Below are 25,610 nucleotides of genomic sequence, written 5' to 3'. Positions count from 1 at the left end.
AATGAAATATTTCTGACCCTAAGAATTAGAACATGAAACAACTGTTTAAAATTAATCACTTACAGAAGCACTGACGGAAAAATACTACAAAATGAATGTACTCTGAAAGAAAACTAGATCTAACCAGTACAACTAATCCAGACTAGATGTTGGGCAGGATAAGCCTGCCCAAAGCCACCAGCTGGCTCATTAGGAGAAAGCTATCAATTGCTGTTGTGTCTTACTGGATTCTGTGTTCTGTATAAAGAAATCCTGCAGCAATAAGCCTTCCTACTGAGTTCTTTCTCTTGTTTTGAGCTATTTGTTTCATTTTTGTGTCCTTGTGGCAAAATTATAAGAAAATAGATTATTAAGGCTAATGGATTCAGAACCCATGATTTGCAACTACTGTTTGAACTTGTTACAAAAGAACACAGAAAAACACTCTTGACAGACCACTTCAAGTTGTTCAGGGGACAGTTTGGAAATTTCAAAACTTGACATTTATTCTTACACGAATTTTAAAAACGGAAGCTCATTGGATATTCTGACTGCATGGAACAAAATGAGGCAGAAAAATAAGATAAAATTAGTACCACAAACATACTAATTTTTGTTTTTGCATTACAATGAAAATCTGCAGACTACACAGCTCCAGGTGATACATATGTAACCAAAGTAATAGGTGTCTGAATGAATTATTACATTAGTCCTTATGTTTTATTTTAGCCTTCCCCACTCCAACCCCAAAGAACTACTTTTCTTCTGCTGTTTTTAGCTTACAAGATATACCTTATGACACAAAACAAGTCTACATAAGGCATGCAACCTCTGCTTTACAAAGTCAGCTTCATTCTCTCTGTGGGAAGATTAGAGCATTTTCACACAAGGTTTCCCCCAGAGGGTTTTCCTCTTCCCCTTTCTGTGTAGTACAGTGATACATGTAGAAATTTCCAAATTACACTATGTTTCTGTAGCAAATACTACAGCATTTATGAAAATACCACACTGTCCTTGCTCTAAAAAGCTGCAAAACTTGACAAAGGCTGCAGAGGATAACAGTGTCATGAAAAGGCCCTACAGACTTCCATGAGGGAGGAATCATGAGCACTCAATAAATACCTTGTGTAGCAAACCCCAGTATCACAACAGTGTATTGTACAGCCATAGCATTTCTTGATCTCTTAACCATGTTTAAGGGATCGAAAAATCATGTAAATTCACCCTTCCCCTTTTCAGTCTTAACCATGGCATAGGATGAAGGTCAACCCCAACCTTTTAAGGGATCACAAAAGATGATGTCTGCATCAGACATTGTATTATCAGGCAGCATTATATCTGAATTGGGTACAGGTTGTACCCATGATGTCACAGTTAAAAATAAAGGCTCACACATAATACACTCGAGATTTTTCAGTCAGAAGAATACAGAAGCATACAGATGAATTTAGAATAAGAATTCTGTATATCTCCCCTTTCCATTCTTCAAATAGAAGTAAATTGCAGATAATTACAACATTTATTATATAAATAAATACTACACTTGACATATGTATGTGCATTAAGATATCAATGCGAAGAATTCAAAATAGGAAGTATAAGAGGAAAACTGTTGTTTTCATAAATTATCATCCCTGAATCCAAAGTCTTCAGTACAACTACAGTCTGATAGGTGTCAATGAAAATAGTGATCAAGGGGGCTAAGTCATTGCATCAAACTTGACCAACTGATTTAAACTTAATAATCGCAAATACCTTGTGGCTGTGATCAATCTGCTCTTTTGTATACATACTAATAAACGATTCCCATTTCAAGAAAAATTCAACATGATGGCAAACCATTATTTCTTATATTTCATTAACATTCTTATAACAAAGAGTAACTCTTCATAATAGTTAATGTTATAATCTAGGAAACACTAAATTCCACTGAAATATGTGTGGGGTTTATTTTTAGCAAATTAAAATAATGATATAATAGGAATAATGTTAAAATGTCTAGTATTCACTTGAAAACAAATGGATTTAAATGGGTCCAAAGGATATGGGCTCAGCTGGTATCAGATTTTTATTACTGTTTTTAGCTAATCATTTTTATATACAAATGTGTTCACAAGTCAGTTCCAAATGCTGATATTATTATGTGGGACTGAGTACAAACAATGTCAGATACTATTGTTACAGCAATATGGCTTCTCAAATTTTGTGCTGGTATAATCCAATATAGTCCTTTAAAAACTGTATTATAAGAACATTATTGACGGCTTTCCCTCAGATGTGACCCTTTCAAGTATTCCAATATATTTTTGGTGCTTATACTTCTACTAGAAAGAAGAGGGAACTCTTTAAGCTTTTAAAGACCTGTTTGTGTGGCCACCCTACCTATGTTTTGGAAAAGGGGGAAAGATATTGAATCATCAACAATGCAAGAAGGTAGTAACAAATCATTTGCTACTGCATTCAGATGTCTAATTGTTAATTAGACTTGTCTGACACCACATATGGCAGAATATTTGCTCTTGGCAGACTATGTACATCCTGTATAATATCACAAAAGCTTCAAAAATATATGAAAACAATAATCATTATTTCACAACTGAATTTGCCTGCAGCTCATGCAATCATATTTTTAAAATTTACAAGTAAGAAATTTTATTTGGGTTAATAACAAAAATATTCAAATGAAGGGTTAAAGCATTTTATTTCAAAACCTAGTTTCTTTGATAAAATATAGCATATTTTGAAGTCCGGAATCCAAGCAAGTCTCTCATTTCATTTCGGAATTTTGATAAGTCTTGCCGTAGTTCATTAAGGTTTTCTACAGTAGCTTGATCAGTACTTTGCATTCTCTGTCTCATGGAAGTCAAGTAACGATGAACTAAGCAACACATCACCTTTTGGTAATTCTCATCCCTCTTCTGCTTCAGATTTCTCCACTCCTTAAAATAAACAGTGTCATATTAGATATGATGTACAGATGGGTATTAAGGGCTTTAAAGGGCTAAAAAGCTTGTTAATCATTGTAAAATGGCCTTAGGGCATGTTCTAGCCAAAGTTAATTTTAAGACCATTAATTTAACAAGATATATTTAAAATGTACTTAATTGCTGTATGGAAATTACAAGCATTTAATTATAGATGGATTTGTGCACATGTTTCTGTACTCGAGCAAAGATTGTTCTCAGCTTCAAGAGCTTTCCCTTCCTTAGCTACAAATCACCCACCCACACTATGTTTGTTCCTTTAAATGTCTACACCTCCACAAGAAATTCCCTTCCAGCAACACTGCAGGCTATCCACCTGAAAAGGCCTTCACATGTTCAATGAATAAACTAAGTGTACCATGGAATATTTGATTTGACTGGAAGCAAGTGCAGCACAACAATAAACTGCAATGCTTTAAGAGTTTCCAACTGGGAACTCTTGACTGATTTGAGCAGTTCTGTGGTATATAGACTGGATGCTAAATGAGGGTTGTCTCTAAAAAGGCAAAAAATATATATCACCAGTTTACACCCATCAACAACTTTTTATTGTGCATATGTATGCTTTGAATACATTCCTGCCTGCTAGGCAGGAAGTGATGCTAGAGGGTGTGTTCATAATGCCTCTCCAGCTCCCACTGCAAATTTGCTTACATCACCTGTGAGTGCTATGGCAGCACAAGTAAATAGTTACCCTACATATAGGTGTCTCAGTGAAAATGTAGGCAACAATAAACAGCCAGTGCTGAGTTCCCATCCTAATTGCTCTGCCTCAGCATGTGTGAGGTGACTCTTTTCTTGTCTTTCTGCATCTGCCATTCTCTCTGTTCTAGGATGGCTTTTTAGGATTGTTGAACTCAAACAGCTCTGCCACAGATTAAATGATTTACTCAGTCAAGCGAGGTAAATGGTTTCTGAATGGCTTATTCTTTGTATAAAGTGTAACTGCCTCCAGTATCACTTGCTTTTCTAAGTTCTCTGTCATGAATTTTTTTCTTGACTGTATGACCAAGCACAACTATAAAATGGTTGTGCATGTTTCTAGAATGTCTTCTACCTAATTCCTTAATAATATCCTGCATAAAAATTCAACAATAAATAAATAATGTCTACAAGCAGTCTGCATTCTTCAGATATCATGCACATATGAATTGAAATTAAATGTTCTACTATACACTTGACAACACTAGACTATATGTCTATTTATGAGTAAATTACACAACAGAGTGTGAGTGGGGGAGGCAGCATCTGAACAGTCTTCAAGGGCAGCCTCGCACAGAGTGCATGGCAGTAATCTAGTGCATAGATTACTGAGCCACCAGCCAAAGCTGGTAGAAAGCACTCATAGTCACTGAAGCCAACTCGGCCTCAAGTTACAAAGAAGGCTCATGAAGGAGCTCAGCCAGACTATAAACCTGCTCCTTCAAGGGGAGTGTAACCCAATCTAGAACAGGTTGAATTCCCTCCATCCAGTCAGAGGAAGTGCCCACTAACAGCATCTCAATCTTGTCTGGATTAAGTTTCAGTTAGTTTGCCAGTCTATTGTCACAGCCATACATCAGTTGAACACACTGAAAGTCTCAGCTGAAAGATGAGAAGGAGAAAAGGAGACATAGAGCTGTGTGTTATCAGAATACTGATAACATCTCATTTCAAACTCTGGATGACTCCACTCAGCAATTTCATATAGATGTTGAGTAGAATGAGGAACAAGACCAGCCTCTGAGGAAGAGTCCAAGGGACAAAGCAATGTCCTCCAAGTACCACCTTCTGGAGCCACCCATACAAGTAGGAGCAAACCACTGCAATGAAGAGCCCCCTACTCCCAACTCAGTCACCCTAGAAGGATACAATAGTTAATGATACTGAAAGCTGTTCTCTTAGGTCCAGGAGTACCAACAGGGTTGCACTCCCATCTCACTCTCTCTCAGCATAGGTCATCATACAGGGTAGACAAAGCTGTTTCCATGTCTAAATGAGGCATGAACTCTGACTGAAATGGATCCATATAATCAGTCTCATCCAAGAGCACTGGACCTGGTTGGTTGGCCACCCTCTGCTTAAGAACCTTGCCCAGGAAGGGGATGTTTGTCACCAGCCTAAAATAATCAAGATCTTCTGGGTCCAGAGAGGGTTTCCTGTTTTATGTGACATAAAACTTCCTTCTCATAAAGAAGCATTAATCACCTCCTTGGCCCAGCCAGCATTTTCCTCCCTGCTAGCTTTAAAGGGGCAAGGATCTAATACAAACACAGTTGCACAAACCTGTCCAAGCACCTTGTCAACATCCTTGAGCTGCACTAACTGGAACTCATCCAAAGAAATTTAACTAGGCTGTGTTCTGGTTATTTCACCTGTTTCCTTGGCTATCATAAAATGGTCCCAGAAGTGCCAAGCAAATACATTACTGCAGGCTTGAGAAGGCTCCAAGATGTCTTTGGAGCCAACATGTAGGGAAAACCCTACAGAGCATCACTAGGTGGCAAAGAAAAGAATGAATGGAAACAGACACATATTGTTTCTTTTCCACTCTGATTTCTTCCAAATATGTTTATTCAAACAGTTATGAAAGAATACCCTTCAAGGTTTCCTTTGTGTATTTTGTTTTGATGTATCACAGGAAAGTTTAAAGCAGGGGTCTCAAACTCGCGGCCCATGGGCCAATTGCCGGAACGGGCGGGGCACGGGGGAGGGGCCCTGCGGCCTTCAAAGCACTGGCGGCACCCGGGCCGGCCGCGGGATGAGCGGCCCACCACCACTGCGGGGGTGGAATACTTGGTGCGGCCCAGCCTCACCCAGGCTCTACTTCCAGCGGCCCCCAGGTACGTTGAGTTTGAGACCCCTGGTTTAAAGTTATACTATGATTTTGGAAAGTAGCAAATTTGCATTTTTAGAATTAACAGTATATCTTACATTTAAAAAGGTCCTTTATGAATTGGAGCACAGAAATACACACAAACTCATGATGAGCGCCTATACTTCAAAATGTACCACTACATCATTGGTAAGGACTAGGGCCTTTCTACTTGCATACAAACATAATGAGCAATCATTAGCATAACAGGTTGCACAAACACGATACACCACTTGTTGTACAATAGATTGCACAAGCACAAATGTAACCTTAATTGAATTCTCCTTGTGAGCATAGTCAGAACCTTCTTTCTGCTAGTGCAATGTCCTTTGCCTTAATAGAATGACACAGTAGGATATCATCCTATATTTGAGAATATTTTTAAATTTAAAAAATTCAAACATTTGCTGTATAGAGGTATTAAGGGTTTTCTGGGACCGCTAAGACAAATACATTTTTGTTAGTATTAAATATTTTTATACCGCCATTCTTCACTGAGGTTCAGACAGTAGTATATGTTTAAAAAAAAATAAGTATAATCCAAAATAATTCAGAAACAGTCAAAATTAAAAAGCAATATTGAGTAAACACAAATTAATGTATACAAAACTTAAATACAAATACAAGAACAAACATTATGAAGGGTTATTTTGGTAACAGTTCATTTAAGTGTCTTATAACTATGGGGGAAATTCACAACACCTTCAGTTTGCTGATTTCTTACCTTTAAGCTATTCTGTCGTTTGACTTTACCAGTTGATGTATGAGAACAAATCCACTTACTGAGACTGTTAAATAGATAGCAGATAGTCTTGGGAGAGGGAATGATATTAAAAGGTGGAGGTAGTGTGCATTTGTCATCAAAATAGCTAAGCCAGAGTTTTGCACGAGCAAATTTCCATTCTTTATCTTCATGATTCTAAATTATTGAAAATAACAAAATAGCAGATGCTCTATTAAACCATGATTATACAAAGGTATATTTAATGATGAACTACAACTCCCACACACCCTGGGAAGAAAAGATGTTCCCCAAGACTCATGTATGAAGCCTATAAAGACTCTCCTGTCACCGTCCAGCCCACCCTCCCTCTGCTCCCAACTCTGCAGGCAGAAAAGTACAGATGAAAAAGAGGCATGGAGGGATGGCAGAACACTCATTAAAAACAAAATCCAAACTACACAATGGCAGGGAGACTCCAGTTCTGAATTTGTACTATTGCTAGTTTAAATGATTAAAATAAGGTTGATGAGTGACAAGACTGACATATGAATATGATTGCTAATATACTCATTGAAAATTGTAATTGTCGTTCACATCAGTCCAGGGGTACTGGATCTCAAATCAAGTCATTCAGAGTAAGGACTGCACTATACAGAAGCAAGAGCACACTTTATACTTAAATGCATTTTATACAATAAAAATACTTACTGCTATCAGTTGAAAGCTTTTATGAAGCATTGCCACTAAGAGCTTGGTAAGCACAATCACGACAACTACATTATAGGTGCCAACAATAACTGCACCCACAAATGACTGCAGTTCTTCACCATAACTAAATCTGGTGACAAATATGGCTACATGTGCAAGAGAGAATATGTACCAGAACAGAGCAAAACAAGTTCCAATAAACCTGAGAAAAGGGATGGAAAAAAGTTGCTGTTAGATAAATAATGAAGACATGCAAGAAAAAGTAGCTGGCAAGCAGTCAGGACCAAACTAATATATACATTCTTCTTTAATAAAGAAAAAAATGCTATCTGGTATTCATATTACTCTTTTGAAAACCCACTTGAGGTTTTAAGGTATAACCATACCCTTTTAATTCACTTGACTGTCTGGATACTATAGTTATATAATGGTCCAATGAAAGAAGGAGTAAAGAGGGAGGATGTACACAAGGCTTAATGTGAAAACTCCTAATGTACTTTACTGTGGTCACTCAAATACTTGCATGCTGGTTAAGGCTGTTTGGATCAGAATTTAGTCAGCCCTACTGGCTTTCACATTCTTCAAATGTTCAGATGTGGTTCTCAGTTAAAAAAAAAAAGCAGAATATGTTTTAAAATGCATATTTTGAGGAAAAAACTTGCATATGTAAATACAAACTTTAAATTCACAGATTAAGGAGGTAAACTCAGATTTATGAATTAACATATAGAAAAATAACATGGCATCCATTCCTACTACTGATGTATCTTCAAAAAACTGAACATCCTTTTTAAAGCAGTTCGCTTGTAATGGGTCAAGAGCAATCATTTATTATTTCTCAGGTTAATAATGCCAGCACATCTGGTGCTATTCAAATTTATTACAATAAACTGGAGTATGGACAACATGCTAAAAGCATGATCCAAGGGGGTGTAAAATGCAAGAATCACGTTAATATAAAACCATCAATGAGAAGCTAATATGATTCAAGATATCTCTCAGGATTGCATTCAATAATTACAGAATTAAGGAAGAAAATAGCAAATGGTAGGTAAAGAAATTGAGATTCAGTGTCTCAAAGAAAGCTAGTACAATGACTATGCACCTTAAATTTTATATGGACTGGCACAATTTCTAAGGATTATCTAGATCTAGAATATGTCGGTAACACTAGCCTACTTTACAGCAGTATTGTAAGAATTACTGAGATAATGTATGTGAGGCATTTTAAATATGCCAGAACAGTACAGCACAAAGCAATGCATCATAGTTATTGTTCTGAACTGGCTGTTAACCTAGGTTAAATGCATTACTTATGTTAACTAATTGTTATCCAACAACATCTAAGTGCTAGAACAGTGTTCTACAGTCCAAACTACTTTACATTACAGTGGATAATGCATTGATGAAAGACCTTTTCAACCTGTTACTCTTCCAACAAGGATCATATGATATGGGACAGGTTATTTTATTGTCAGGGTGCTAGCTCATTTAAAAAGAAAGTTTCCAGCAATGTGACAGAACACTATAAACTACAGGCCTAGGGAATCACACAACAATCCAGGGACGAGCTGGGATGCTGACTCTTTCATTCTAACATCTCAATTTGCAATGTAGTTGGACAAATGGCCTCATCTATTAAGGGAATTTTTGAGCTAGAAGCCATAGTCGAATTGCACTGTGAAAAGCCAAAGACTGAATATTTCTGTAAATGTAATTATCTTAAATGAAACAGTACTGTTCTGTTCACTTAATGTAAGAGCTGCAGTGGTGATGAAACTGGAAAGTGAAAAAATAATAAATAAATGCTACAGTAAAAACTATATTAGAAAACAAAATAGCTCCTTTTTTACTGTCATCTCACTCAACACTCTGAAACTTACGAGTGGAATGTGTCATTGCTTTGCTGCTCACAGAAGATTCCAGCACAGTCTTTCTCTTCATTTACAGTGAATCCTTTATCGTATAGTTGGGTCAACCCAATTGTGAATGAGAACAACACAAGAAGGAACATTCCAAGAAATTTTCCAAAGTCTTGCAACATCTGTCCCATTGAAATCTGTAGAAAAGAATTATTGTTATTAATTTTAAATAGTTATGAAATATGCTTACTGAAAAGTTATGCTAGAAAAACTATTATGAGACAAGCCAATGGTCCCAGCTAAATTCTCCAACACTAAAAAGTAAAACTATCTTATTGAATACTGTTAGATGTGACTGTTAAAGTAAAATAATTCATGTTTATTGTCAAACATGTATGTTGCTTTATCGTAATAATTTGTCTTTGATCAAAAACAAACTGCATCCTAAATAAATGCAAGTAAAATGTAAGTAAAACAACAATTAATTATAGCATGTAGAGTTATTACATAACCCTCTAAAATTTCATGACTGAAGATGAAGCAAATCCTAGGTCAAAATAACATACATTTTAAAATCTCTTTACAAACCAATGGATGTTTACTCCTAAGTGTCCTTGTGTTCTTTGAATTTTCTCTATAAGATTGCAGCCTGAAAACTCTCATTTCTCAGTAAATATGCATGGCACTGGGCTACAAGCAAGAATAAGAGTACATTTTAAGTTTGGTATCTGTAGCTTCTGTGAAACAACCTAGAAAGTAATAGAATGGAGTATAGCATTTTCTTTGGAGTATTGCACAATAATTGGGATACCAGATATTTCTTGCTCTTTTCAAACAGTTCATAGGTTGACAATCCCAGCCCTATTAAAATTAATTGCAGCTGAGATATTTTCAATATTCAAAATTACACCAACAATGGGTTAATAGCTTACATCTATGATGGGTTGTATATGCTTCATATTAAATATTGCATAAAAGGAAACTTCTCTGTTGTTAGTTGTATTTACATATGTAAGATAGTTCTATTCCACTTTTTGTACAAGTTGATCTGCAAGGAGGTTTGCAACAAATCTAAAAAATCACAATGAATGAATAGCTTTTCAGAGACTTAAAATTAAATTAAATAAATAAATAAAATAAGATGATTCAATACTCTGGATGTATCTATCGAAATATGACTGTGAATACCTTTCATTTCATTGATGGGGTGCATTTTATGACCTACTTTTACAAAATAGTATGTAGGTTACTGCTTAATCTATGTTTGTCAACAGGAACAACTAAAGCTTCAGTAACTAGATTTTGTGTGTCACTGAATAGGGTAATTGTTGACTGTTTAGATGTACCTGGAATGCTGATGTCACTACATAGGAGAGATTAATAAAAATGGATGTCATAGCTGAAAAATATAAATAAGTATGTATGTTACACAGTGAACCTCTTCAAATGAAATGAAATGTTTAACAGCCCATGTGTTTTACCTCCCTTAAGTTATTTATAATGAATTTTCAATAGAAAATATGATTAAGAGCTGGTAATTAGAAAGTATATAAGTAACAGTCGGAATGCCCCCTCCCAAAGTGTTTCATCGGTAACTAGATTTTTTTCTTTCTCCTCCTCTTCCTTCCTTCCTTTTGCTTAAATATCTCACCCTTTAGTTATAATGAGGCAGAGGCCTAATTTATTTATAGTACACCATCAATATTTATCTTTGAGTTATATCTAACACATATATTGGCACCATTCTACATTTCACACAGCGAAATACATTTTGAATGAGGCCACTAAGTTCTCATAATATCTGGCTCTATAAATAGGATGTGCTGCTAAAGCCTTTCTCTCAAGCAGCTTTAACTGTGCATAAAGCAAAATCCTTTCAGGAAACCTATACTGCTTGTACAATTTCATCTGTGTTTTGTTTCTATAGTTGTGAGTCTAATGAAACAGCCATCCCTTACTTGGGTAGACTCAGCAAGCCCACATAGCCAAGCCAAAACCTAACCACATAAAGAACAACTTTATGAATACAACTATGGATAAGCAGGATATATATCTGATATAACTTATGAGATGCAGAATGTAGATCTAGCCATTTTGTCCATATGACAACTTACCTGAAGTGGTCCCAGGACAGAGCTTGTGGTATACATGAAGAAAAGCCGAAGATAACTGAGAACATTAGCAAAAGCAAACAGACCCTCTGCCACCAGTGTAGGATGAAAGGCATCCCAATCTTTCCTCTCAGCAAAATCATGGAACTAGAGGTTTTAAAAGAAATGAAGTTTATTTTATTATAACAATTCTTTATTATAAGAATTCAGGGAAAGCGCTCATGAACTAGTGCCTCAAGTCTAATGATCTTCCAGCTGTGAACAAACCACAACAAATCCCAAGGTCATGCAGATTCTTTCTCCTTAACCTTCTCCATTACACATGACAGGCAGAGATGAGAAGCATCTGTTTCTAATTTGCAGGAAAACCATATTTTGCTTTTTCATATGAATGCAGTAAACTATAATTTGTACGAACCACATTTCAGTGCATTTGGAGGAAACAGGAACTATGAATTGACATTACTTAGAATCAGAAGCTGCTCAAATGCCTCCCTTGTACAAAAAAGAGAGAACAAGGCAAGAAGATAGCATGCAACATCAATACTTGCTGCAACTCATCCTACTGAACAACGGGACTATTTTTTCAGCAATCTAAGACAAGATCCAGCACTGCATGAGATATAGTAGTGTACCAATGATCAAACAGCTGTCCTACTGACTTTCTTACACTTCATTTCTTTCTGTCTAAACTATAAACTAGCTTTATCTGAATTAAGTTTTACAACTTACGGAATTATTTTGCCAAGACAGATATAAGCTTATGTAATAACATTAATCTGAAAGGTTCTTACATAACTAACAAGCAGAGCTAAAAAGATACAAGTTTATCTTGTACTCCAAATGAATATCAGGCAACAGGAAAGCCAGACTGGAAGACACCAGCTACATGAAAAAAATCTGAAAGGCTCATGATTAATTCTCTTGCAACAAGGTTATTTCCTTCATCTATTCCAGAACGGTTGCAAACGTAATATTTCTCTTTGTCAACCCTTAGCAAATGGGCCATAGGATCAAGTGGCAATTCCCCCAAAGTGCATGTTTCCTTGCCACAATTGTTCTGTGTCATAACTATTACAATATTAAACATTACTAATGCCATTCAGAGTTTGTCTCTAGCCTAGGATTTATATTCTGCATTCAAAACTTTGTTTGAAGCAAACTTGATTAGACTTTATTATTGTTAACATAAGTACTTCTATAATAAGGAATTGTAGAGGGAGGTGAAATTTATGCTCAAGAAGGGAACTGAAGTGAGACAGCACACAATCATGTGGCCCATTCCTGATTCCTTAACAATGGGCAGAAATGTCACATCTGCAGCATTATCAGCTACTGAAGATGAAGTGTGTTATTATTGGCACAAGATCAAAACATGCAGAAATATCATACTACTAATACATTTCAGGGTATATAGCATACTATGATGAAAGATGTATGTGAAGGAACTGGATCTAGATTTTTACTTCTACACACATGTAGGGAGGTGGGGGTGTAAGGCTTTACTCCAGTGAAAGTAGTTTGGGATCTCCCATCCCAAAACTATTATCTTTCTGGGAAGGAAACTGGTATTAACACCAAAAGCAGATACTAAGAACATAAGAAAAACCATGCTGGATCAGATGAGAGGTCCATCTTGTCCAGCACTCCATACACACAGGGACAAACTAGCTGCTCACAGGATCCCTCAAGCAGGATGGGTGCAAGACCTCCTCTTGCAAAGCAACTGGTGATAGGATAGCAAAACCTATACTTGCCTCCCCACACCTCATGTTCTGCAATTCAACTAGACAGCTGCTTTCTCTCTCTGAAGTTGGGGCACACTGTATCCTTGTGGCCCCAATCTCCTCCCCTCCCAATCTTACAAACCACCCCCTTTACTCCATCTCCAAGGTCAATTTTCTAACGGAGAAACAGGCAGCATAGTTCTTTCTGCACTGTCTACAAAAGTAGAACAGGAGGATTGGAATGTGGATTCTCAGTGATAAAGCTGGAACTCTGTTTCCAGTTTTGAATCTGAGAATCTGAAGTATCCTATGGCCCCCTAGATGCTGTCTAGGAGCCACAGAATCACTTTCCTAGTATTGCATTCTGATAACATTTTCCTTTTTAAGGGCTGTGAAAAGGGATTTGGTGTGCTTTGTTCTCTTGCATTTGTTACATTGCTTATAGTCCAAGTCAGCTGCTGTGGCTGGAGCAACATCAGAACTCTGGCTGCAGCAAGTCTGTAAAACCACAAGTCTTTTCAGTCAATATAAGAAACCCATATGTCAGATAGGAGTATAACAACAGAGGAGGAACATACTTTATTTAACTTTGTCTGAAATTTTATAGCAAATCTGAAATCTTCTCCCCATTCATCCTGTTCATCCAACTGTTTCATTATTAAGAATATGAGGAAAGCAATTCCGGATCAGACCAAATGTCCATCTAGTTCAGCGTTCCGTACGCACGGTGGCAAACCGGTTGCCCATGGGATTAAACAGGATGGGTGCAAAACCATCTCCTGCCCAAGCTCCTCAGCAAGAGGTGCATCCAGGCATACTACCTCTAGTAAAGGGGCTAGCACATAGCCAGCAAGGCTAGTAGTCACTGAAAGTCTTCTGCCTCATGAATCTGTTCAACCCCCTTTTAAAGCCATCTGGATTGGTGGCCATCACCACTTCCCTTGGCAGTGAATTCCATAGTATAACTATATGCTGTGTAAAGAACAACTTCCTTTTGTCTGTTCTAAACTTCCCACCAGCCAGCTTCATGGATGTTCCTGGATTTGAGTGTTATAGGAGAGGGAGAAAAATGCCTTGCTTTCCACTTTTTGAACATTATGCATTATTTTAAATACCTCTATCATGTCTTCCCTTGCCTTTTTTCTAACCTAAACAGTCCCTGGTGTTGTAGCTACTCTTCAGAGGGGAGCTGCTTCAGCCCTCTGATAATTTTTGTTGCCCTTCAGGCAGCATCAGGGAGAGCTCATTGTTTATCTGGACCACAATACAGGAAAATACACTTAAGCCTCCATCCAACACCATACTCCTCCACATAAATCCCAGTGTCATCTGTCATTCCACAAACAAACAGCAAAGCATTGGTTTAAAGGATTCTTTGGATCATTAGCATGCTGGTTAATGAAGTAGGGTGGAAAGTGGTAGGGAGATGAAATCAGATCACCAGCTGGCTTTTCAGCTGTGATTTGCCCTATCTGAAAACCAAGCAAGTTATGTCTTTTATTTTAACGATGAAAGATATTCACTTTCCATTCATAAAGAACTGCATATGCAATTTATAAAATTATATGCTCATAGCTTCTGAAGAGATAAATCTGTAAGTTCCTATTCATTTCTACTGCAGAGTAGCTCTAGATGATGATAATCTATCCTTTTATGTACAGAGAGTCCTTAAGGAAAGGACCAGCTATGCACACAATTTGCAAGCCTGTTTTAAATTCAGAAAAATAGCACAAATTCATTCAGTTTATCAAGAGAAATAATAGATGTCCTAATTTCAAATGAGAATGTAAATTTACTTGCTGATCAACAGTAAAGTTCCTGTCATTTCACATCCTGTTTTGGACAAGAGTAAGTGCACATGAATCATATTCATTTGACCTAAAAACTTACAAAAATGTAAGAACTCAACATGTTGTTTGCCCTTCACATGCCTATTTTTTGTACAAGGCTTTAAGATTAATGTTCCCAAGACCTTTTAATTTTTGACAAAAGTGTGATTTTACACTGGTGTTAGCAATCTACAGAGATCATGCTTACCTTATTATGGGCAACAACTTTGAGAGCAAAAGTTGCCAAGTAGAGAGAATTCATGACAAAACTAAGTTGATTTCGAGATTCTTCTAAGAAGTCTTCTAAGCCATCATACCAAAGTCTTTTAACATCTGACCATACCATACCTGAGAATAGAAATGAGTGTAGTCAATGGGATATACTGGACTTTTTTGCCATTGGTATTAGTCCCTTCTATCTGTCTTTTAAAATAAGATAAAGGGATCTTACAGATCATCAAACAATATTTGGGAGCAAAGGAACATATGTATTATGCACACCATAAAACTGCTGTGTAATTGCTCTATGTGGGGCTACCCTTGAAGACGTTCCGGATACTTCAGTTGGTGCAGAACAGAGCTTCCAGGTTGCTGACGGGGACTGGGCGTTGTTCTCATATAACCCCAGTTCTCCGTCAGCTCCACTGGCTCCCGATTGAAGTCCGGGCCGAATTCAAGGTGTTGGTCATGACCTATAAAGCCCTAAACGGCTTGGGACCTGGATATCTAAAGGAACGCTTGTGTCCATTTATGCCCTCCCGCCCCTTGAGATCAGCAACAGATGCCCTTCTCTGGGAACCCTCTATGAATGATATTAGGAGGGTGAGTACCCAGAGGAGGGCTTTCTCTGCGGTGGCACCCCATCTATGGAATGCTCTCCCCAGAGAGGTCCACCTGGCGCCGTCATTATTTGTTTTTTGGCACCAGGCTAAGACCTTTTTATTTAAAACTTATTTTAATTGTTAAATTATTTGTATTTATAGGATTTGAAATTTTTAGCCGAGATGCACCTGGGGTTTTTAAATAATTTTTTTGTTATATTGTTATTTATTTATGTATTTTGTTTCTGTTGTGAACCACCCCGAGGCTTCGTTGCGATGGGGGCGGCATAAAAATGTTTTAAATAAATAAATAATAATTGAACATATAGACCAGGGATCTAAAGCACAAAGCAAATAGTTCTGCATGCCCCAAAAAGCTTTGGGCTTGACTTCCCAAAACAGTGGGTCTCCCAAATCACATAAAAATGTTTTTGAAACCAAAAAAGCTTTGAAATATTGCTTGAGTACAGGGCACTGTATGTTTATAAAAATCAATTGGACATGTTTATCCAATTGATAGTATATCCAATATATAGCTCATCTTATATACTATCACTGCCTAACTATATATGTTCTGTTCTTATTGTTTTGCATAATTAAAATGTCTCCCCCAACCCCCAGTCCTCAACATCTCCTCAGGCACAATCAACTCATCTGCTTATATAATACCAGTATAGTATCTTTATTTGTAACCAACCCCATGTGTGCTCTCTCACTGCCTAAAGTGGAGAAGAACTTGTGCTGCTGCACTGCCTCCCTCCCTTCCACTGCCATATCACTCCTCATTCTGCTGCTACTGCAGAACACCCTCCCACTTCCCTCCCCACTTATCTTGTGCCTCCTTACATTTACCACTGCTGCACCAGCTCCATGGAGAACCAGATGGCTAGAAGAAGAGGTCTCATTAAAGGCTCACAGCCACTGATTCCCGTTGCACAGCCCTTGACAAGAGAAGCAAAGAACAGGGAGCTGCTTCAGAGTGCCCTGCCACTTGCTTTCTTGCTGCAAAAAACACACAGCAGGGCAGTATATGGCAGGGTTCTAATGCAGCCACTGGAAAATGGGGGACAATGGTGGCAGCAAGGGGCACTCCTGACATGGGCAGGGAGGGAGAGGTATAATTTGCTGCTCTTTAAATGCATCTTCTGATGCAGTCATCTCACCCTTCCTATGTTATTATACTGGAACAGGATGTATGCTGCAACCTAAGTATTTGTTTGCTAGTGCAAAAGCTCTTTGGCTAAAGCCATGAGGGTACATGTTCAAAGTTAGATGCTAATTATTTATCCCTTAGCACCTTTTCATTCTGTTTCTTCTCTCTTATTAGCAGTCATAAAGGTTGTTATTGAAAGAAAGAAGTGCTTCTCAGAGGCATGAAAAGTATCTCTACATTTACTAGATAATTAACATTAGCTACCTCTACTCTTTGGATAGGAGTAAGTGTTAAAAATATGACAAGGTTCAGGATTTCTAGATCATCATTTCAAGTAGTTTTGTTCAAACATTTTTAACAATAACAATGGAGAGAATTTCAGATAACTGAGCATGCAGTGTATATAGCACTATTATTATTTAAAGAATGTGTCTCCCATAGGATTAAGCTTAGTTACCAAAAATGTGCATAGTTTGATTTGTAGAAAATCTGAGCAAATCAACACTGAATACTTGTACCTATGCTCCCCCTGGTGGTTATGTAGGTAGTTCACGTAATCTGGAAATTGTTTCTAGGGTGATACAGGAACTCCTTTTGCATGGTGCAATAATGTAATACTCAGAATCCTACTGATTCTGAGTATCAGAAACTCTTCTACCCGTCCCTCAATGTTAATATGTAGACAACATGCATGCATGCATGTTTTACACAATCCTTCCTTCCAAAGACTGGGCAAAATTAGGACAAAAACATGCAAATATAACTCACAACTGTATTGCATGTAAAATGGCAGCACACAAAAGTTTCTTCTCTCCCACCTTGCATCTCCTCCCAAAAACCTTTCAAAATAAATATTATCTCATGCATAAAGAACATACACTGTAATGTACAAGAAAGCAACCCAGTCCATGCACAGCCCTTGGTTCCTCCATGCTCAGCTCACAGAGCTGCAAGAAATCTTACCACTATTCCCCACAGCCAAAGCAATGGGGAATAGGTTCCTATTTTCATGTTGTTCACAACAGTGAGAAAACACCAAGGATTGTAGGGCATGAGGGGGTGGCTTCTAGCAGATGCTCTGAAAGATGCACTATGTATTCAGGCATCTCAATTGCTCCCAGTATACAATACTCCACAGAATACTTCGGAGCATTTCCCCCCTATGAGCACACACCCTTCCCTGCTGCCAAGGTGCTTAGTGCAGGAAACAGCTGCAATTTACTGAAAAACCCACATGTTATCTATGGGACACTTTCCACCTTTGTAAGAAGGTATTATGTTCTCAGAGAGTTCCTCAGAGCACAGCTCCAACACAAATCAGTTTATAGCACAGGGGACCCACTGTACACCTATCCCCTGTCCCCAGTGCTCAGCATAAAATACTCCTACTGCATCACAAAGAGACTGAGCTAAAAGACATCTAGATCAGGGGAGACCTAGAATAAGATGCTAATAGACTCATACAGACCTCCCATCCCTGTATTTCTTTATACACTGCCTGCACATACAGTGGGAGTTGGCCTTGGCTATGCCCTATGTGATGCCACCACATGTAATTAGTATATTGCAACAGACAAGAATCATGCCTTTAGAATTCCAAAATTCCATTTTTACATAAAATTTGTATTACAATAAAAGAGAAGGAAGGAGAAAAAACTGGCAGATGGCAAATAACTGTTGGATAGAACGCTGTTTATTAAAAAGCCAATAAATAAGCACAAGTGATTAAGTATAGAAAAAGATTTTCTAAGTATGAACAGCTGTCTTCCTATTTACCATAAAATAAAGAAGTATATGGCATACATCACTGTTTGTTGTAGAGGAAGATCAGTGTTCAGAAAACACAATTTTAGTACTAGTCATACACTCCTAAAATGGCTCTGGGGGGCATACTTAAAACTTTGATTTTAACGTTTCCAATCAGTCATGACCATATGAGTTATTTTACCCAAGCCTGGAAAAATAGGAATTGTAGCTCTCTGAAGTATATTGAAGATTGCTACGCTCTGCCTCTATCAGAATGAAAGACAATCCAATAGGTATTTACATGATTATACAGTGTTTTTAGAATGATCCCAGTGTTAGGACTGTAATAAATAATTTTTATTCATTCTGTACTTACCAATGAGCCAAAGTATTAGAAGATAGTCTATTCTCTCCAATGCTGGTCCCATGGTATTTTTTTTATCTTCATTGTAGACAAGTGAGTACAAGTTAAGTAATAGCAGAAATGTGAAATATGAAGCTCCATGAATAATAAACTTCATAAAAGGTGTATGAATTATTCTTCCTATTCGAGATTTTGGAGCCAATAAGTAACAAATAGATAGTAGTGGCCAAAAGATTCCTACTGTCAAGACTGTCAAAATCTTCTTAAATGTGTGCTTCCGGCGGTATCCTGCCATTTGTCCAAACCACACAGTATTGAGAAACTGCTGGCAATTTGACTGAGAAACAAACTGCAATAGGAAAAGATTTCTATATCAATATCACTTCTAAAGTGGCCAGTAGATTTAAGTATTCAAGCTTTGTTCATACCAGTAAGAAAACCAGACAGAAACATTTAACTTGCAATGAGAGAGTAATCTGAAGGGTACTATTTTTAAAGTTTTAATTCTGAATAATTATTTAGGATCTGCATGACAAACACTACTTTATAGTATATCTAAAATACCTGGAGGTCAATAATTAATTACCACATCATGTATTTGCTAGCAGTAGAGCAATTAACTGCAAATAAAGTAAACAAGCAATCCTTAAATGTAATCCCATGAATAGCTACCCAATTCCACAATATCTGAGTGCATGACAAGGGGCTCTTCTTCACAGAACAGCAAATGAAAAGGAAACCTTACATGGAGCAGATGAATTATCTTCACAGGAATATTTAGGATACCAGAAACCCACCAGGGCCATAATCTGGCTTTTCTCCAATACCAGGAACATTAGAATACACAAAAAAACTGTAGTGATTTATAGACAAAAGTGAAAAACAAACCAAAGCCCACAATGCACCAGGTCACACAACTCTGCCAGATCACCATAGGTCATTGAACTCACAATGGTCAGGCTGCACGCCAAGTGACATTTTAAATATGCAACCCCATGCAGGGGGTTCTGTGCAGTGCAAACTCAGCCACAATAACCTTCCATAGTCAGGTTTACACAACCACCACCACCTTTGAATAGAGGCTGCATACTCAAAATGTTACCTGCACATACCCAACACACACCATGGTTCACTGGAGATTAAACAAATCCTCAGTGAGCCTGCCATGTTGTGCAAACCAGGTATGTTAAATAAATAAAACTGTGAAAGTGGTCAGATGAGGAACCGGTATTCCTTATAGTGCAGGACATCTACTGTAAAAGACTCGTACAATATATTACTCCTTAATGAAGATGTAATTTAGTTGTAACAGCTGCAGTACCATTGTACATTCCCAACCAGTACAAACATGATACAGTAAAATTAAGTAGACCACTGTGCTTCATCCGATACAAGAAGTGAGAATCAGAGATGCCAGTCCATTGGAGGCTGTTAAGCTGGGACAAGGGCCCAATCCTGGCATGAAGGTACTAATTTTCTTGCCAGTATCATCATAATACCCATTTATCTCCAGATATTAAATTTGGCTGCTAAATCTATTTTCCAAACAAGTACTTTTAATGCAGATTTCACAAACTTGATTCATTTATGCTGCAATCTGATATCTACTTACCTAACACTAAACTCAGTGGGACTCAGTTCTGAGTTGGCTTGTACAGAATTAGTTCTATACTTATTACAACTGTTAAAGACAGGACACCTCTTAAGATATATAACTGATCTATGCCATCTGTTTTTTGGATGAATCCCCACCCACAAGAAACATACCTCTTTTTGGTTATACTTAATAGCAAGCTTTAGCCGACTCAAATTCATTCTCTCTTCTAACAATCCTCGCTTATCCACACGTTCATCACTTGCTGTATGGTTCAATATAACTTCAAGTTCCCGGGAATTCCTTGCCTGTGCAAGCAGATCTTTAGCAAATGTTTTACACTGCTGGGCTAGTTCTTCATAATCATTTCTAAGAAATAGAAGAAGGGACAGATACTAATATATTTTTAATGCTAACTTCAGCATAAAAGTATGTTCTGGATTCAAAATTACCAGACTGGACTGAGTTAAAATCAAGGCAGTTCAAATTAAAGATTTAAAGTATCATGAAAATACAAATGATCAGAAGTTATTTACTTTCCAATTGTATAATTCATGTATTTCCTCAATGGGGCACACCAATTTGTTTCTTTAAAATCAAAACACATGGTTTGTTGTTATGTTTGTTAAATCCTGTTCATGTTAAGTAAACATGAACAGGACTGAACTGTAAAAAATTCTTGTATCATTTAAAAACTATATTTGGATAGTGTTGTTGACCCATTTGTGTGCCTGCTTTTGATTACACTTAGAAATATGATACTGAAATGAAATAGTAATACAAATTCAGTTTTTATCCAAACCTGAATTCAACTTCTACAAGGCTTAGTTCTCTTAAATCTGCACTAAGTTCAAAGGCTCTCAAAATTGGGTCCTCTTCTGTCAACATTATTAAGGCAGGACTGGCCAAACATCGATATATATCAAGACGAAATCTATGATAAAAATGTAAAAGATATCTTAAGACAAGTGGTTTCCATTTGATTAGTGTTTTTTATGTTTTTAATTTTAGAAATCTGGCATGCATATCTGTATACAATACCACTTCCAGTATGACAACAGAAATCTGGCAAAAGACAAGTATTTATAGTGCATACTGCCTCACAATCAAGATTAGAATTCATTGTTGCCACTAATAGAACAGTCTTGCAAATCTTATACCCATTTCAACCAGACCATCTGTCTTACTACGTACATTGCCTGGCAGTGACTTTCCGAGGGTCTTTCCCAGTTCTATGGAGAGATGCAAGAAAGTAAATCTGGGTCTTTCTCTATCCAAAGCATGTGCTCTACCACAGAGCTATGACCCTTGCCAGGTAATTATTCTTACTTCTTATGAGTGATCAAGCAAAGAATTGCTTAGAAGTCTTTACAAAGCTGTGTTGGAAATACTACTGAAAAGCAGAGAAAAACTGCATGCATGAATAAAGAACAAATTGTTGTAACCTGGAGTGCCGCAAACTATCCTTTTTGTTCTTGGCTGTACACAATGTACATTCACAACCCACAGCATGAGGTTTGGGTAGTGACACATCCTGTTTTAACAGCATAGTAAGGATTTCATAATTGTTACGGTGAGCAGCTAAAATGACAGGTGCCACATCCATCGTTGTTGAATATTCTGGATTCTGAATACGTTCCATTAATTTCTGCAATAGATAAAGAGAGGTCTGAGAAAATGAAGTAAATGCTTTTCATTGTTAATTCAGAGATCAAACCTATATTGTGCGTAATGTTTGTGGTCTTTTCAGATGCATAATCAAAAGAAACTAAATTTGTTCCCAAAGCTTCAAAGGCCAAAACTTTCCCACTATCAAATATGAACTTAACAATAATACTGAGATTTAAGTACTGTATGTGTCCTAAAATAAAATTAAAGCAATACTAACAACAATTGTTGGTCTACTTGATCGTTTTGGTCGATGATTAAGTAGTATATCCACAGCTCCCACAACTTCTGAGTCAATGGCCACCAATAGTGCATCTGTAGACTGAAGAAAATTAAAGAATTGATACCAAACTGTATGCTATAGAAGAAAATATGCATTTGTTAATTACAAAAAGAGTTGAAACTAAGGGCAATATCTTTCTGGTGAAAACACAAACAAACAGATACTGATATTAAATTATTATGACTGATTTTTAAACAACAACAATTGTACCTGACAGCCATAATCCAGGAGGAGCTGCAGTATGTCTAGATTCTCATTTTCAATAGTTATGGTAACTGCATTTCTCCCAAGCACATCCACACAATTTATGTTCATTTCACCAGAGCCATTTTCTTCCAAAAGTTTCTTCACCATGTAATAGTCACCTAAACAAGCAATACCCAAAAGCTTATTTTAGTACTTCAAGATATTTTAATTTGTAAATATTCTAACATATTATACAAAATGTTTATTAGATAAAACAGGTATTTTTATTTCAGACATCTCCTGGACCATAGCCTTATGTTCTGGTGTGCAAAAGATAAACATTCTAATTCAGAGGGAAAACACAGTAATAATTCAACACAAATTCCTGTACAAAATACCCGCTATGCTAAAGCACTGTACCTGGACCTTAGACGTATTGCCTAGCAGCTGATCAGCACCTCTAGTTCTACCAATCTGGTGAGAAAATCAAGCTTAGAGACCTTTCTCCCCATCCTGCCTGCCTAGCAGATGATCGGCAATAATCACATCTTGACTGGATAGTTTCTTCTGTCAAGATCACAGATCCTTCGTTCTTTTAGCACAAGCCTCTGGTTAGGCTGCCCGATTTAGGGGCCTGAAAAAATCAAGTGGCCCATCCTACAACACAGTAACAGCACTAATGTAAACAAAGAAACAGGAAAAGTAATCACAGTTCTCCAAGGCCAGAACATCCCCAGATGTCCCATGCCATTGCTATCTAAGCAAACGTACCTATTTGGGGCAGATACATACCCAGTAATAGCTATGAAGCACTGATAGTTTGAATACTTTTGTCATTTGAAGCCACAGCCTTCAAGTCTTTGTTAATGTTACATTTTTAAACTGCTTTCTGAGTTCTAAAATAATAAAGCAAACTGAATTATTTGGCCCAAATTTGGAAACTGATAGTAGTTTGAATGCATGTTTATACATATATACATCTAGGGAGAGATGTTCAACACAAGAATATCTCTATGTTAAAATTAGGGGGGCTTTTAGATTTGTATTAGGGCATTATTTTAGTAAGAGAAACTGCAAATCACATCATTATTAGGCTGTAATCTAATGCACATTTAGACTTTTTAAAAGACCTACAACTTCCATACTGGCTGGGGAAATGTGGGGGGGGGTGTCTGAGTATGCCTAGGATTAACCCTAAGACATTTCTCAACATGAAACTTTTAAGCCACTACTATACTGAGACTTCTGCTTCCAGATTCTCTTTGGGGTTAAGATTAGCTCCTTTAGATGCTGTGATCTTTTCTTTCTGAGTTTTCTTCTTTCTTGATCTTTTAAAATATTTGGTTATACAACTACAAGGTGGTGCTGTGGTATGACATAATAGTGAAAATACATGAACATCTCATTCCAGTTCTTTCTGCCATTTGCTGACAGTGCTACACTTTCCTTGCTCTAAAAAGACCATAGAAAAGCATGAGAAAGATGCTGGAGGCTGATATTTTTGTGTTAAGCACCTGTAATTCACTGGGACCAAGGAATCTTGAGCGCACAATAAATGCCTCATTTAGAAAAGCCAAAATTAGTATGACATATTTTTGTTATATTCTTATCCAAAACTCAATAATTGCCATTTTGTCAATTTATACTGAGAAAGAAGGAAGCATTTCCAGACAATGACTGACTTTCCTGCAATTTCTTATGTGTTTGTATGATGAAAAGGCATTAAAACATTTGAAGACTCACGAATTAGGACTGCATCTTACCTGCACAACACCAATGTTTTTTGCTTCATAACCCCAAATGCCTTCGCATGTAACCATTCAAATAACACTCAGAAACTGTCAGATTTTTTATTCCTTATTAAATGTGAGAAAGGCGCAAAGGAGACCCAGGGTACCTTGGATGTTCTTGCCATTACTAGGAGGCCGACATATCAGTCCAGTGGTACAGCAGTGGCTGAAGCTTAAGGCCCCAGAGCTGAGAGAGCCCCCAAATGACCACTCAGAGAGCAGCAGGGCAATAGAACTCCCACTCCATTTCAGGTAAGCCGCTAGGTATTAAAAGATCCAATACTCAGGCCCTCAGGTCAAAAATAAATTTTAAAAAAATCGCTAACTGGCATGTGCTATCTTAGGTATGTTGTGTGTGCGTGTCTGCCTTTAAGAGACCCTAGAACCACCCCTATTTGTAAAAAGGAATGGATGAATAGGGGAGAGGAAGACATATCATTTCAGAATAAAAACATAAACTGTGTGATTCTCAGCTGAAGGCAGGCGGCCATCTAAAACGCCTCTTTGCCATGAGATCAGGGACTAAAGTTACCTCCCACCCAGCCACCAACCCCCTTGAGTCAATGCCGATTAAGCCCCCTCACATCACACGCTCTGGACCTCGCCGCAGAGCCGCGATCAGGATGCTGCGGAGCAGCAAAGGGAGGCCAGCTCCTCCACCCGCCGCTTTCCTCTACGGGGGCGGTGGCTTTCTCATCCGCGTGACTGAGCCGAGAGGTGCCCAGGAGAGGCAGGCGACAGGCCCGCCGCGCCGGAGGGGCGCAAGCGCTAGAGCCGCTCTCCCGCCTGCCGCGGCGGACCGGCCGACCGAGGCGCGGGGAGGAACGGCCTCTCCTAACGAGCCACAGTCGCAGCGGGAACTACCTTTATCGCAGGCCAGCAGGAAGAGCTTCTCGTCCAGGGTGGTCTCCTCCTTCACCTGCCTGACATCCTTCAGCGCCAGCAGCTTGTTCGGGGAAGCCGAGGCCGACGGGTCGGCGCTCTGGTAAAGAGCAGCCATAGCGCCGGCTCCGCTGAGCGGACGCCCATCGACAGCGGCCGCTCCAAGGGCCCCCACTACCACCAGCAGCTCCTGCCTCCCTGCCTTCCTCCCCGCGCCGGGAGTCACCCGGCCAACGCACGCCGCACGCACCGAGGGCGCGCGTGAGCCGAAGAAAAACGAGCGCTTCTGCCGCCACCGCCAGAGCTGTCAAACTGAGGGGAGCGCGAGTTCGCTGCGCAGGCGCA

The 25,610-nt window shown here is 38.1% G+C and overlaps 2 protein-coding genes across 9 annotated transcripts in view; one reads left to right on the top strand and one right to left on the bottom strand.

The window, feature by feature from the left end:
* Window positions 1–25,610, top strand: part of PCOLCE2 (procollagen C-endopeptidase enhancer 2) — a 102,073-nt gene that overhangs the window by 26,382 nt on the left and 50,081 nt on the right. The window lies entirely within an intron of this gene.
* On the bottom strand, window positions 464–25,610 carry TRPC1 (transient receptor potential cation channel subfamily C member 1). 4 transcript variants are annotated; one of them, XM_044432789.1, is made up of 13 exons: window positions 25,248–25,610; window positions 22,618–22,772; window positions 22,345–22,446; window positions 21,902–22,104; window positions 21,259–21,390; window positions 20,630–20,825; window positions 18,875–19,211; window positions 14,987–15,126; window positions 11,226–11,369; window positions 9,133–9,308; window positions 7,250–7,451; window positions 6,542–6,736; window positions 464–2,918 (listed from the first exon to the last, which is right to left on the bottom strand). In XM_044432789.1, the coding sequence occupies exons 1-13, from the start codon at window positions 25,381–25,383 to the stop codon at window positions 2,691–2,693; spliced, it is 2,346 nt and encodes a 781-aa protein (XP_044288724.1). In that variant the 5' UTR covers window positions 25,384–25,610; the 3' UTR covers window positions 464–2,690. The 4 variants fall into 4 exon arrangements, with proteins under 4 accessions (XP_044288724.1, XP_044288725.1, XP_044288727.1 ...); XM_044432790.1 differs by lacking the exon at window positions 25,248–25,610 and adding an exon at window positions 24,357–24,921; XM_044432792.1 differs by lacking the exon at window positions 25,248–25,610 and adding an exon at window positions 24,491–24,921.

Source organism: Varanus komodoensis, unplaced genomic scaffold (genome assembly GCF_004798865.1).
Source record: "Varanus komodoensis strain SLA01 unplaced genomic scaffold, ASM479886v1 scaffold25, whole genome shotgun sequence".
Lineage (NCBI taxonomy): Eukaryota > Metazoa > Chordata > Lepidosauria > Squamata > Varanidae > Varanus > Varanus komodoensis.
The sequence above is the reverse complement of the archived record's forward strand: the minus strand, read 5'-3'. Positions and strand labels throughout refer to the sequence as shown.